This window comes from Trachymyrmex septentrionalis, unplaced genomic scaffold (genome assembly GCF_001594115.1).
Source record: "Trachymyrmex septentrionalis isolate Tsep2-gDNA-1 unplaced genomic scaffold, Tsep1.0 scaffold87, whole genome shotgun sequence".
In the NCBI taxonomy this organism is placed as follows: Eukaryota; Metazoa; Arthropoda; class Insecta; order Hymenoptera; family Formicidae; genus Trachymyrmex; species Trachymyrmex septentrionalis.
The window spans coordinates 4412207-4427322 of record NW_017306059.1 but is presented as its reverse complement, the minus strand read 5'-3'; the positions used below and the strand labels follow the sequence as shown (position 1 = coordinate 4427322).

The 15116-nt window shown below is 29.5% G+C and overlaps 1 protein-coding gene across 1 annotated transcript in view; it reads left to right on the top strand.

Moving 5' to 3' along the window:
* The window catches only part of LOC108755384 (calcium uniporter protein, mitochondrial), a 62345-nt gene that overhangs the window by 9385 nt on the left and 37844 nt on the right, over nucleotides 1-15116 (top strand). Inside the window, exon 2 of the mRNA XM_018498333.1 lies at nucleotides 12964-13147. Within this exon, the coding sequence (XP_018353835.1) occupies nucleotides 12964-13147 (184 nt within the window). The remainder of the gene's footprint in view (nucleotides 1-12963; nucleotides 13148-15116) is intronic.

The window sequence follows — 15116 nt, the reverse complement described above, 5'->3', positions numbered from 1 at the left end:
TATATATATATATATATATATAATTTAAAATGTTATACAAGAAAAAGAAAGAGCTGCATGTTCATCTATTAATAACTAATTTTTAGTGCTTTTATAGTGATCAAAACAATACTCTCGAACATATTTCCTAGAGGCGACACTGGGCACTTTATTATGATTGTCGAATGTATTGGTCTCTATTTCACCCATGATAAATTTCACAAGGATATAATACCATTGCAATGAAAAATTGATTTTATGACAATACAGCGTATCACTTTCTCGTACTGTTTTTGTTAAAGTTTCGTAATAGAGTGCATACGTAATAGCCAGTACTTTGTTAGTCTTCGTGTTCATGCTTTATTTAAGTCACACTATCGTGTATCCTCCGCATTTTACACTTTTCATAAGCTCTATTCAAGCAGTATCTCATCCGTGGGATTTTTTCATTAACATACGGAATAAACAGGTTATTATTGGATTAACCACACATTGGACAAATGTTATTTATCTTGAGAAGCCACATGTGTTAAAAACTAAATTGTAGGATTTTTATTTTCGTTTTTTATGTTAGCGAGCGGTTTCCGTAAGGAAACTATTGTAGATCTCGTAACATTTTATAACATTGCAGTCCTGCAAACGCGAAAATACTCCTTGGCAACCTTTAATCAGCCAAGTAAATCTGTGTGCCTTTCAATATTTCAAACATGATTGCTTCTATATTTTGCTAAGGGAAAAAAGATTTCTACTGAATTATGTGAAATCTTTGTGTTATATATCAAGCAAAACTCAACTTATCATACATATAAAAAATATGTACGATATCTCTGCATTTTCTTTTGTTTGTTACAATCAATCCCTGGAAATGATATCTTTACTAAACAAAAATTATTGTAAAAATCGCAAAGCAAAAGATGACAGATCTAATTTTAAAAAATATTATAATGATGGATTGAATTAAAACTAAGTAAAAATTAATTAATTTAAAAGAAGATATAGACAAAAAGAATTAAAAAACAGTTTAATATGCCATGAAGGAAATATAAACTGTATACAATACAGACTATACATGTATAGCTACATATTCTGTTTTAAATAATATTAAAGCTCTCGAGATGAACTAAAATAGAACATGTTTCATTTGTCATCCGTCATTAAGTCACACGCATGGCTTACTAATGCAGCTTTAATTGCGACGTCTTGTTTATTTGACTTTGCGCTTCAACATTAGCGAACTATTGTCTTGTTTAACCGGCAAGCTCGTTAGCAAATCTTGCATCGCTTTCTTCGAAGAGTCGTCGACAAACAAAAATAAAGTTGACCTCAATACTTGGTCGTACTTGTCGTCGAAATTTAAAAATATACAATAATTATACTTAACTTGATTAGTTGCAATTAAGGTGGATGTAATAAAGCCTGAAAAATGACATTTAATATGTATTTTTATATTATTTCAGATAATCTAGATAATTATTTGACTTTTTGTTTTCCATGTATCTAATTATTTTATAGAATATTGTTAGTTTTTCATCAAGTCGGATTGTAAAGTAGAGGTTGTGAAGCAGGGATACCAGAGGATTTAACTAATGTAAGTACCGCCAGAGAAAGTCTTGCTACTTCTGTCAATAAGTATTGAAAATTACGTTATTGAGAGAGAGAGAGAGAGAGAGAGAGAGAGAGAGAGAGAGAGAAAGAGAGAGAGAGAAACTCTAGCTCTTAATTACAAAAATAAATCTTTGAAAAAATTTTCGATATTCAAAATAGCTGATTTAAGTAATCGTTCGCAACGATTAATTTAATTAACTTCTGACTTTGGTTTATTGCGTGAAATTTCTTATTTGTTTAACTTTAGTTAAATTGCCTTTCTTGATTCAATCAAACAATAATTAAAGTTGCTCGAATGATGTTTGAAGCTACGTTGTATCATTAATCTTCAACGATCATTCTGGCATTTTAGAAACTTAATCATTTAGTAACTGTACAAAGAAGAGAATAATATCATAAATATCATCATAAATTTTACTATCAAAGTGATTTTTGTAGATCTCCGGTATTATTAGAGTTTATGTTTGCTATGTTCAAAACTGCAGTTCTAGTTTGGTTCAGTACAATTTTAGTTTATCAGTTCTGCAAAATAACCATACATAATTAATTAAATTTATCGGACTACTGACTGTTCAAATAAATCTGCCATGTGCAGCTATTGTGAGAACATTGTTGTTACAAGTTTAACAATACTACTCATTACGTATGCGAGCTAATAGCCGCTGGATATTAATGGAAAATGCTAGACGCGCACTTTACTAAGTAAAAAGTGCCAGGCGCAGCTATTGCGGAAAAGTTGCTGGTCCCACTAGTGTATAGATTGGTATAACCGTTACAGAGTTATCCAAGGGGCTCCGGACTGCGGAGGCTGCGACAAGCAGGCGCCATAAACATCGATCTGCTCTGCTGCATTCTCCCTACGTCCCAGCCTACTCTGCAGCAAGGACAATCCTTGTTATCATTGTTATTCTTGAAGCGAACACTGTTTTTTTGGACACCATAAGAACGAGCAATGTGCTGAAGTTGAAATGCAATAATCATCAAGGCTCGATTAGCAGTCATTGAGCGTGCAAATGTGTCGCTGAGAGCTTTCTTGCCTCCGACAATTGGACAATATTAAATATATTATTGATCTATATGCGAATGAAATCCGTTTACGATAGAGAATTGTTCGAAATATCTCGCTGCAAATTTTGAAACGCTACAAATACGAGTAAAACAGCTGCAGTAATTTCAGAGATTGACGCTGCGCGCTGTAAGATTCATTCCCCTTTATATAATTGAAAATTTAAGTCTGCTGTAGAGTCCGGAGGTTGTGCATCATGTCGTGCAAGATCTCGGATTTGTCTACGACGTGCTTTATATTCAGCGCAACGTGCTATGCAATAATTAAATTAATATTCAGCTGTGCAGAGGATTGTTCGATAAATGAATTTCTCTGACAATAGTAGTCAAAAGCAATTACAAGAATTTCGCCAAAGTTATTTGATCGTTGCAGAACAACTTTTACTTCAAAGCAACTATGTAAACGAAACTATAGGATTTTATTTGTTTGTTTTGTTTGTAATAAGTTTACCTTACGAAACGATCGGTAGCGTCAGAAATTTAATCATTTCATATATATATGTATACAACAAATAAGTCAACTGTGTGAACTAAATCGACAAGAATGAAAAAACATAGCAAAAATGAAAAAGGAAATAAAATGTGTACGAAAGCTTTATGATTAATATTGTCTCTTTATAAAAATATGTCTTAAATAATAATTATAATTGAATAAAGGAAATTATTTCAAAATCGTTTACGTAATAATTGTTTACGTAATAATTATGACATGTGTAACGCGGTCGTCCTTTCTGAATAAATAAAGCGAATTTCGCGCGTGTTAAATCAATCGCCGTTAACCTATGTCGTATAATTACGAGAGTATTTATGGGACAGAAATTATGCATGCAGTTAAACGTAATATGTCCAAGTGTAGAAATTTCTCTCCAATTTCTTTCTAACGTTAAACTTATTTATGAAAATTTCTATATTTTTCATATTGCGAAAATTCATCATCCTCGTATATATTTGACGCAGAAACTGTAAAATGAATATCAACAATCGCAAAAATTAATATCCATTAATAAATGAGCAAATATATCATCCTTTTCAATTTAATTTAACGGCTATCATAAACAATTCACTAAATAATAATATGAGAAATCAATTTTACAGTTTTATTTAAAAATAATATAGATGTATATGTAAATATATGTATAATATATATTTTATATATCATTATAATAAAAATTAGGAATGCACCGGATCGTAAAATTACCTGATACCGAATATCAGTATTTAATTGGATATCCAAGAAGGCAATTTTTTCAAGTCGGATATCCAACATTTTCTGGATATTTGACCGGATTCCGAGAAAATTATCTAAAAAAAAATCAACAATTTAATGATATCAAATTTCAACCGGATATATTCCCGGATACTAATAATATCCAGCTACCCGGTCGGATAGTAAAAAGTGCCGGATGATACCGGATACTTTCCGGATATCCGGTGTGTTCCTAATAAAAATTATTAAAAGGTATTTAATAATAAATTATAAATTTAAATGTAATTATCTAAACATTATTTAGAGTATTCAATATATCAACATCTTTATAATATAATGCTTGATTATATCAAATTATTAAAATTGCTTGTCAATTTAATTCGCGATTACTAGAGTAGTTTTAATTGCGTTTTAGTCCGGAAAAACAATTCGGCGCGCAGTTTGAAAAGATTGCAATATGATATGCATATATGCAAGTACATATATAGTGTATATTAGTAATTCAAGATTGAATTATTTTAAGCAATCCAGCTTCGACTGTAATAGGCATTTTAAATTTCTCGTATTGATTGTGTTTCTCACATATGTGGCATAAAATAAAGATTCTTAATATTGATTATTTAGATTTTTAATTATTGTTGTAATAAATAGACAGTAAATATTAAAATGCGATTACATCATCTGCTAAGAAATGTATAAACCGAAGGGAGAATTTGTTGTAATACTATTGTACTTGAGATCGTTCAGAAAACGTGATGAAAATTTCATTTAGATTTTTGCAAATACTTATTTGACATTACAGCATTCCGATCAGTTTATTGATTAAATTTATGATCTTGTTTCGATGAGAATTGTTATTTTCACTAATACATTATTATTGAGCTTTATTGCTGTAGATAATAAAAATTTGATCAAATTGATATTTTTGCTCATTGAATTGGAAAAAGTGTAAAAGTTGCATTTTAGTAAGAAATATATAATCACAAAAATTGGAAATTGATATATATATATGATAAAAGTTTTTCTTTGAATGAACATCTTGCTCAATAATATTTTGCAATGTTTGATAAGCATCTCTTTTAATAACATTTTGTATTGAAAAAATAAATAGATCAATTTATTTGATTAATAACAAATTGAAGATACATGACGGTTACAATCGAATGAAGCTGATTATTCTGCAATATTGAAAGCTATTATTCATCGAGATCCAACAATATTAGTAGAATGGGTTGACCTAATTTGTAGTTAACCTCAGTGACCATTACTGACAAATACTGAAAATTTGCATTTCTATCGGTTCTCTTGACGTACATATATCTCATTGGTATGTTGGACATATCAATTTTTTTATGAGATATTCAATTTCTTCGATAGACACTCATAAAGTGTCCGAACAATATTACGATCAAAGAAAACTACGGACGAGGATAATAATTGAATTGTGCAATATGGACCGTCTCGTTCTCTTAATTCCAAATTTCCGAGAACTTGTATGTGAATTTAAACAAATAAATTACTATGCCAACAAGTAATTCATTTTCCATCAAGATAAATTCAATACATTTTGAATTTATGAAAAGAAAGAAGTCTATCGTAATAAATTTACAGTGCTTACTGTAAATTTATTACGATAGAAGTGTCGCAGAAGACTTCTTTCTTTTCATAAATTCAAAATGTATTGAATTTATCTTGGTGAAAAATGAATGTAAGCAGTTATACATGAATATATATATATATATAAAATATCGTCATTTTGACATTTGGACAACATCGATTTACATTGCGAATAAATATCTGAATTGAATAACCACTGATTGCTGCGTTTTTTATTTAACGTGTAACTCTATTGCTAAGAGAGAGAGTTAGTGATGTAAATTTATTTTACATATGTACAATTTTGTACATGTATTTATAACTCTTTCTATAATATTTTTTTCTCTTTGTGATCGATTTTATGAAAGAGCTTTAACTTGACAGAGCTTTAACTTGCGTGCACTTATCGACATCAAATAGTATTGAAGAATATTTATAAAAGAGAATATATAGAGATACAAAGGACAAGTAAATGGATATGGAGATAAACTGTCACCGCATTTGAGCGAATCATTGCTGATCATTATTGATCATATATGTATGCTCGTTGAAACCACAGGAGGATCGTAAATTCTCAAATCTCGTGCATCGTGGATTAAGAGCTTTCGCGATGAAAACAAATTCTCTTCCAATTATGACGCTTCATTATATTATTCTCCACGCGTTAGTTTCATACGTTTGTTTCATATAGAATCAAGTTATTTTTGCGATTAATTACTGTTTATATTTCAACGGCATTGAATTCCAATTCTTCGAAACTTTTAAAATATTGATAAACGCCTTTTCAATTAAAACTGTATCTTAATGCCTTAATCATTTTTACGTGAATTTATATATATACATATATATATTTTTTTTTTACGTAAAAATATTATTAAGCGCTAAACATCATTTTTTATCGAAAAAGTTCTTCTCATTTATTTGTGCACAAAAAGAACAAGTATCTGAAAATTTAGTTAGACGTAGATCTGAGAATAATTTTGTTGGATTACTAAAATATTGTAATTATGCAAGGAAATTCAAGTATAATAAAAAAGTAAAATGATGTAAAAAAAAGTTTTGATATTTTAGCAATCAGCTTGAGCATGCTTGTGTTGATGGTCCAACAAAATTATTTTCAGATCTACAGCTAGCTAAATTTTTGAATATTTCAGCAAAATCATCATATGTTATGATTAGTTTATTTTATTTATTGTTTATATATCGTCTTAAAATTTTTTTATGTAGAATGTTTTACGCTAATAAAAAAAAACCTTGTGTCTTAAAGTTTTATACTTTACAAGCGAAAATCAAGTTGTCCTTCTTGCATTTTGTAGTATGGTACGAGTGCTCTTTACTCTCTAAGCCAGATTATATCCCTCATAACTTCTAAGTTCCATTTTAGATTGCGAAATGACGTAATCTGGGCACCTCGCACGACTCGATACATTACATTAAATTTTAACGATCATAACAGATTGCGACAGAGAAATAAAATAATGTTCTTTTTTATTTAAAAAAAAAACAAATATTGTTTGATCGTTTTGAATTTCCGCGAATATTTTTACCTATCGATTTTTTATTTTTTATTTTTAAACACGTACAACACATATTTTTTATTTACAACCTACTATCGGTAATCAAAAAAAAGTTACGCAGTCTTATATATTTTTTTCATGATATAACATCTTTTTCAAGATTTGACAAAGTAACTTATAATATACACTATGTACAGTATATTTTTAATTAGCAGGATCAAAATATAAATTTTATTTAAATTCGCAGTTTTTATATGATATGGAGTATCGTCACAAACAGAAACATTACGATCGAAATGTGGTGAATGCAGCGTTAATATACTTATTGTATACTCAGTTATCTAAACACATCATAAAAAAAATATTAAATTTGACGATCAGAGACAAGATATAAGTTTTTATATGTGTGTTTACGATGATAACGTTATAATATAATATAACTGTGCGTGCAGCGATTTTATCTAATACAATTTTAATGCCTTTCGATAAAACGTTTGACGTCTATCTAGGGTTTAATGACGTCAATTTCAGCCCGGAACAATGACTTTGTCAATATCCTTTCAAGACTCGAAAGCGATGTACTCTGATAACTGCCTTGTCACCAGATTTAGTCAAAGTTTTCTCTCTCCTCTCTCTCTCTCTTTCTCTCTTGTTTTTTCATCGAAAAATTTACGTTTCCAAATTTACACAAGCGGTGAAAACTTCGTCTGTTACCCGACGTAAATTGCGTTGGAACATCGATACACGTGGAAAAATGAAAAATGCATAGCTATCGCATCATTTACACGTGTACCTGACACCGCATGGCTGAACGAAGCGTTTTTTTTTTATCGTGGAATTCGAAATTTGTGGTACGAGAACGTAACAGAATCACTATGTGTTTGTGCCGTACGACGTGAATGCGCTTTGTAGATCACAAATCGAGGAGGGAGAATTTAATCCGCACGACGATATAGGCAATCGCGTGCGGGCTGTGCTATGATGTATACTTTAGCAGACATCGACAAGCAAAAAGGCCGCAAGTTGGATGGATTAATACGAAAGGGCTCTAGTTTGAAGCCGAGCACTTGGCTTTACCATTACCACATCACGTCATCGATCCCGCCCAGCGTCCAGCTCTACTCGACATACAGCGAGGAAAATGTTTTTAGCTTGTATAATGGTCGGAAGCAATGTTGATCGAAAGGGCGTATCGGTTCTATGTATGGGAACCAACGAAATTACACTCGTGCTTACACTAAAAAAAAAGTTGAATACCTTCAGCAAAAAATTGTTTAAAGACATTTTTAACAGCAACCAGATATTTTGTTTATGTAATAACAAAAAGTTTAGTTGCTTTTACAAAATAATTTCTCTACTTTGTAGAGATAAATAATTAGAATTTTGTATCTTTTATATCAATTAAACGATTCACTTCGCATAAAATTACAATTTTGTTCGGTCATTTTAACTAAAATTTTTGTTCGGTACATTTCAATCAAATTTTTGTCTAGTAAATTATTATTATGAATCTAATATTATAAAGAGTTTATTATCTTATTGTAAAATAGTTTATTATATTACAAAGAAGAAATTGATAACGTTTTTTTGTAATTCATTTTTTTTATTATTGTTGCCGCGTTGCAAGAAAATATTTTCCTGAGATTTTCTGCTTTACTATTGTACCTCCGTATATCTTCTAACACGCAATTTGCGTCGTGGATGAAAGAAAGACACATTATCTTTGTAAATATATTATATTAATTTTTTTACAACAGTTATAACATGTTACTGTTTCTTTCATCAGGGACAGTTGAAAAATATATATTTCACATTTACTGTGTAGCGAAAAATGGTGACCCGGTTTGAAACAAAGTTATTATATAATGGCATGTAACGAAAGTCGATGGAAGATTAAATAGAGGATGAAATCATGTAGTCTCAATGCGCTAATTAAAAGCTGCAAAATGCTTGTAAAAATGTTTTGTTTCAGCTTTGCCATCGTAGTATAACTTTGTTCAATATAGACAGTGCATAATATGCTTTTGATGACGAAAATTCAAAAGATTATCTAAATTCAAATTAATATCTTTGTATAAATAAATCTTTGATCTCTGACTATTAATTAAGCGCTAAGAGTCGAGGAAAGTTACGATGGTGAATATGCATGAGTCGTAATGATATTGAATTCCTACATGATTTTCGGTATATCTCTTTCATTATTGCATTAGTATGAAAACCACGCGATAACCACGTATGTGAAATTCAGCACCTCACAGGTTTGCTCTGTTCGCAAGTAACCAATTAAGGAGTTACCGCCAAGTTGACCGAGTTCTGTACTGACTATTTCTTGAACACGATAAACATGTATCTCACTTTACCTTGTAAAATATTTTTTATAGAAAAGTAGAAAATAATCCGCGATGCAATATTGATATAACAATAATACTATATTTAAAATTTTCTCTGTTCACAATTATTTAATGATATATTATGTTATAAATTATTTTATAATTATTTAATAACTATTTTTTATTTTTATTGTAATAAAGTCTATAATATTTGTTTTGAGAAATTTTTTTTTAAATTATCTAATTTTTATAAAAAAATATATTTTTCTTATATTAAAAAAATATATAAATATTGTCTAACGAAATGTTAGTATTTTTTAAAAAAGTTATTATATTTTTTATTACGTTTATTTTTATTCTATTGATAGAATCTCGATAATGACATTAAAAAAAAGTATATAATTTTAAGATTAATTAAAATTTATTATATATAAGATTTAAAATGTTTTATTATTTTCCGTTTTTTAATCACATATTTAAACATATTTTAATTTTAAATTTTTTTAATAAATAGAACACTATGTGTTTAAAATATTAAAAGTTTAAAATTAAAATATGTTTTATTATTAAACGTTTGTTTTGCAAAGATGTTTTAAACATTTTATACACTGTACTTTTTCATAAAAACCTATTTCATAAAAATTATCAGGATACGTGAAATTTCTATTTTGACTAACGATCCTAAATAGCAGGATTGAATTGGTGGAGACGTATAGTACGCGCATGTCGTATAAATCATAGACACTATAATTAGAAGTACCACTTAAATTAAGAACATATATTTTCCTTGCGTTAAGTTATCACATTCCATGAAAATTATAGACACACCCAAGTTAATTTTTAGAAATTGGATATATCGCCATCATCGCCACGATATATATCTTTCAATTTGATAAAAAGCGAGTACACGCGTAACGTTATTCCTTGGAAAAGGTGGACTTTATTTTTGTTTCGAAAAGCAGACTAAATGTATCCGTAGATTAAGAAACGTGATACTCTAAGAGATTACAGATTTCAAGATAAATAGCAGGGTTATTTTTTGTTTTTTATTTCTACTAAAAGCTTTTTTATCCTCAATTAAATCGGAGTTTTGTTTTTCTTAATAGAGTATTTATTTTAAAACCATACTATCATAACATTTTTTCTCTTCCTTCTCTCTCTCTCTCTCTCTCTCTCTCTCTCCTTCCTCTCTGTAGGAATAATTGGAAAAAATATTTTAGCTCTTAATTGTTAGATAATTAATGATAGGCGTGTCTCTCGATGTGATACATTTACATTAACTTCAGTAATATACCACGCTAGAGCATATATCAGTTAAATTTTTAATTCGCGCTATAGACACTCTACATGTGTTCTTTTATTTAAAGACATTCTGTTTATAAATTTATATCATTCGATTGTACACAAGTACGTCTGCAATTGAGATGTACGGGTGGACGCTGCCCAATAATAAATATCGTCGATATAAAACGAAGCGCCTGCATACAACCGACGCATCTGCATTTCACAGGCAATTACGCGCAGCTTGCTAGAAATTTCAAAGTCAGCCTTTTTACAGCAAAGTGCAAATACAATTCCCACGGATGCCGCAGTGAAATCGATGGTGACGCTTTGCTGAGACTACGCCGGGGTAAACGCAACGGAAGTAAGAGGAGATGCAGGAAGAAACTAGGCCACTAGAGCGGAGATAACAAGAAACCGATATGAAAGGGTTGAACACTTTCAAAGAAAGAGATATCAATGGATATGATTTTCAAAATTTTTACATTCAGATGGTTCCTTGGTCATTTGTAAGAAGAAATTTATTTGCATCAATGTCTTTAATTCGACGCACGTCGAATGTATATCTACAGTTCACTCACGATTCGTGTATGAAACAGAAGTAATATTGCTTGGCGAAGCATGTCCGCAGAAAATTGCTCATATGTCCAGCTATAATTTTATTTATATGCGTATATTGACATTATGATACTTAACTCAGTATGTTATTGAAAAAATTACTAGTGACTGTAGACAAATACATATACGTGTGAAAATGAATATTTCTTCCAAAGTAATATCCTCTTTCAATTTATGACTGATTAGGAAGCAATGTAATTTCTAAGAATTTGCTCTTTTTACGAAGAATAATAAAAAATTAGTCATTGAAAAATAGCAGAATTATAATTAATTAACTATTACAATAATTGGGATATAAATTGGATATAAAGTATAACTGCGTTGTAATTGAGTATATTTTTTATTTGTACCGATTTATAATAAATCATTTTTTAAATCATTTTTTAAATTATTTTTTTTTAATTATTTGAAAACCTTATTACTTTATAAAATACATTATTATTATCTTTTGTTTAGTTTATAAAATCCATTACTACCTCTTGTTACTTTATAAAATATTATCTCTTATTACTTTATAAAATACATTATTATTATCTCTTAGATCTTTACTTACTATGAAACTTTACAGAATTAATGATGAACTCTAAAGACAGTTTTCTGGTCTACAATAAAGTTTAGAAGGAAAATACGCATTAATTTACATCCTACAAAATGTATTGTATTTTTATTTTTACATATTATTTTTCTCTCTATCTCTTTCTTTCTCTTTCTATTCTTTCCTTCTCTTTCTTTTTTTTCTGTTCTCTCTATCCATTTATCTCAATTGACTCTTCCTGTCTTTGCCTAACGATAACGTAAAAATAACGATTCTTTTCTTCTGGAGAATCGATAAAGCGCCATTGAAATAGAGGATATGCTCTCTTGAGAATAGAATCTCTATACCGTTTTATTCTATTTTATTTAATCCGATAACCGGTAATATATTTCGTGTAACATGAGCTATTTATTATTATATAATCAAATTAAAAATTTTTGTGCAATAGAAAAATAACATTTACGTTATACAAAGTATTTTTTGTCCCGAATTATTGTTATGATACCTATGGTACGAAACCATAATCTCTCACGGTATGTACCATGATTACATTTCTGTTAAACTCTGATTATATCAAGCGTTCTATATTTTAGACAGAATTTCCATCAATCAATATTGCAGCATTTCCATGCTCTGAAGTGAATATTATGCGTGCTTTTCAAGCAGAGATTTCTTTACTAACATATTTTCGAGTATTTATACTTGAAAAATAAAATAATAGAATACATAGTCATAATAATGTATATAAATTGAACAAAACATTTTTTTAAAACTCTTCTTAAAAAATAAGCTAACAGAAAATTACAAAAATGACAAAGTTTTCAGTATATTACATATGTTACGCAATAATATAGCTTGTTAATAGTAATATGTAAGAATGATATTAAGAGTAATAACCTAATCTCTTGCGATTACATGCGTTCATTCTTCCGAAGATAGTTAATTTTAGACGAATTGAAGCAAAACTATGAACCTTGATTTAATGAAGCGCTTCGTCTATAAATTATAATTTATCGGATAATCGATGAACTATAGACGAGCCATGAAGAGACTAAACCGACGATGATAAACTTCGATGATTGTACGCTCAATTGAAAATCTGTGTTCAATCCATACATATTTAACTTTGTTGAACTCTGATAATACGCCAATCAAACTTCCGGATTCATATACTTGTTTACATGGAAATATCGCGTAAGTAATAACGGAAATTGCTGTTGCGCGTTTCAGGAAACATGGTGCAGACGATGGTGGCATATCTCTCAGAGGAGCATCTCCCTGTCGGCCAATTCCTACTCGCCAAAGTTAAATCCACTTCTGATGAAGCAACTAAAAGAGCCTAAAGCCACGGAAAGAGAAGTGAAGAAAACTGCAAGGGTTACGTCAGCGGAAAAAGTGGAGACCGAGAGCATCGGTGAGATACCTGTGTTTATCCCATTTATTAAAACTGAACCAACAAATATATTGCTTATATAACGCTTGTAAAATTATTTCTTTTTTGGTTTTATTTCGTGGCAAGATTAATGTAAACTTGAAAAAAAAGTTTGCAGGATCTCTATCCTAATATTCAATAGACTTACAGAGTGACAGAGTCTTGGCTACTAAGTTTTGTGTTCATAAAATCGTTAATATTATAATAACGCACATTTAAAACAAATTCTACACTGTTAGTTATATCTTGTATCGGGAATGCATCTTTCTAGGGATAAATTCTTCCAGACAGCAAATAGAGTGATCTTCAGTTTATCATTCAATGAAAATTTTTTGGTACAGTCTTTTTAGTAATTAATAAAACATAACTAATACTCTCTTAGTTTATTATATATACGTATATACATATATGCATATATATTACTATTTAGATAGCAAGCTGATTATTTATCGTTATTTTGGCGTAAAAATGATGTTTTTAATATACCATTTTTTATGTCAAAATGACAATCATAACATCACATATCTTACTACCTGAGTAGTGATTTGATAAACACACAAACTTTTTTGTCATTCTGTAAAGAATGTATCTCCTTTAAGACTTTTCAAAAGAAATTCAAGTAACTTTATTTGCTCTAGTTGTTTAGTATATCTTTACTGTAATTTGTTCGATATTAGATAGATTTGTAATTAGTTACACGATGTACAATCTTAATGTTCTTGCAAGAATATGAAAATATTCATGCTCTTTATTAGCACATTTTTAAACATGCTGGTGCATCAATTATATAAATATACGATATGAGATATACAAATAATTCTTATCGTATTACATACATAACTAAAACATTAAATCATCAGCGTCTACTTACATTCTCGAACGAAAGGTTAAAGCGAGTGAGACACGTAAAGTAAATAAAACGAAGCATTCGTGAAGTTTTTCAATTCTGGATACAAAAAGCACGCTTTTTTACACGGAGAAACTGAGAAGTTTCATGATACTCTTTGCTCAAAGTCCAACGAGAACACTTACGCGAAGATCGGTTTACACAGGTCCATCATATCATATAAAGTTCGCAATGTACACTTTATAGCACTGTTTGGTCTTGCAATTTATGTATGCGTTTGACGCCGGATTCACACCGAAACTTTTATGATTTTTGCATTTACTGTGCTACATACACCTCAAGATAAATCAATAATAATTACGCCGTTGTCTTAATAAGCAAATTGAAACATTGTTGTACTTAAATAATTATGTATTTATAACGCGTATGACAAAAATTATTTTGAGAACTTTTTGTTAATAGTGTTTTTTTATTCATAGTAATAACGAAACATTATTCTAATATTGTATTCTAATATTGTATTGTCAGTTTAACGTTTGAAAACTTGTGGTAATGTTATTTAACGCAAGTCATCATGAATTCATTAAGGCATTCCTGACTACATGATGGATCCTTGCCAAGACATTCCTTGAAGTCTATGGTAATTAAATCTTCAAAAAAATCGATAAATCAACACTTCCACAAATACATAATGTTGAAAATAACATCGCGTGGTCTGCCGTCAATGTATCATTTGACTCGAGACTTGCGTTTCGAAATATGTGATATTTACAACGGAGTTTTTATGATCTAGTTTTTATTCTGTTCTTAGCTCAGCGAGATGGTTTGAATATAGATTGCAGAGTAAAAAGTTTGGAATAATTACAACATTTTTTGGTGTAAATTTATGTTATAAGAGTAAAATCGAAAGATCTCTATTTAATTTCAATGATAAATGAACACTTAATAATTTGTATAATTTTTTGGAAAGAGAAAAAGAAAGAAGAATAGTAAAAATATAAATAAGATTATTACATATGATTATTTATTACACATTTAGTACAAATTACATCGATTATTACATCATTCATGTGTGCTTTATGTATTATATGCAATAGTACATAC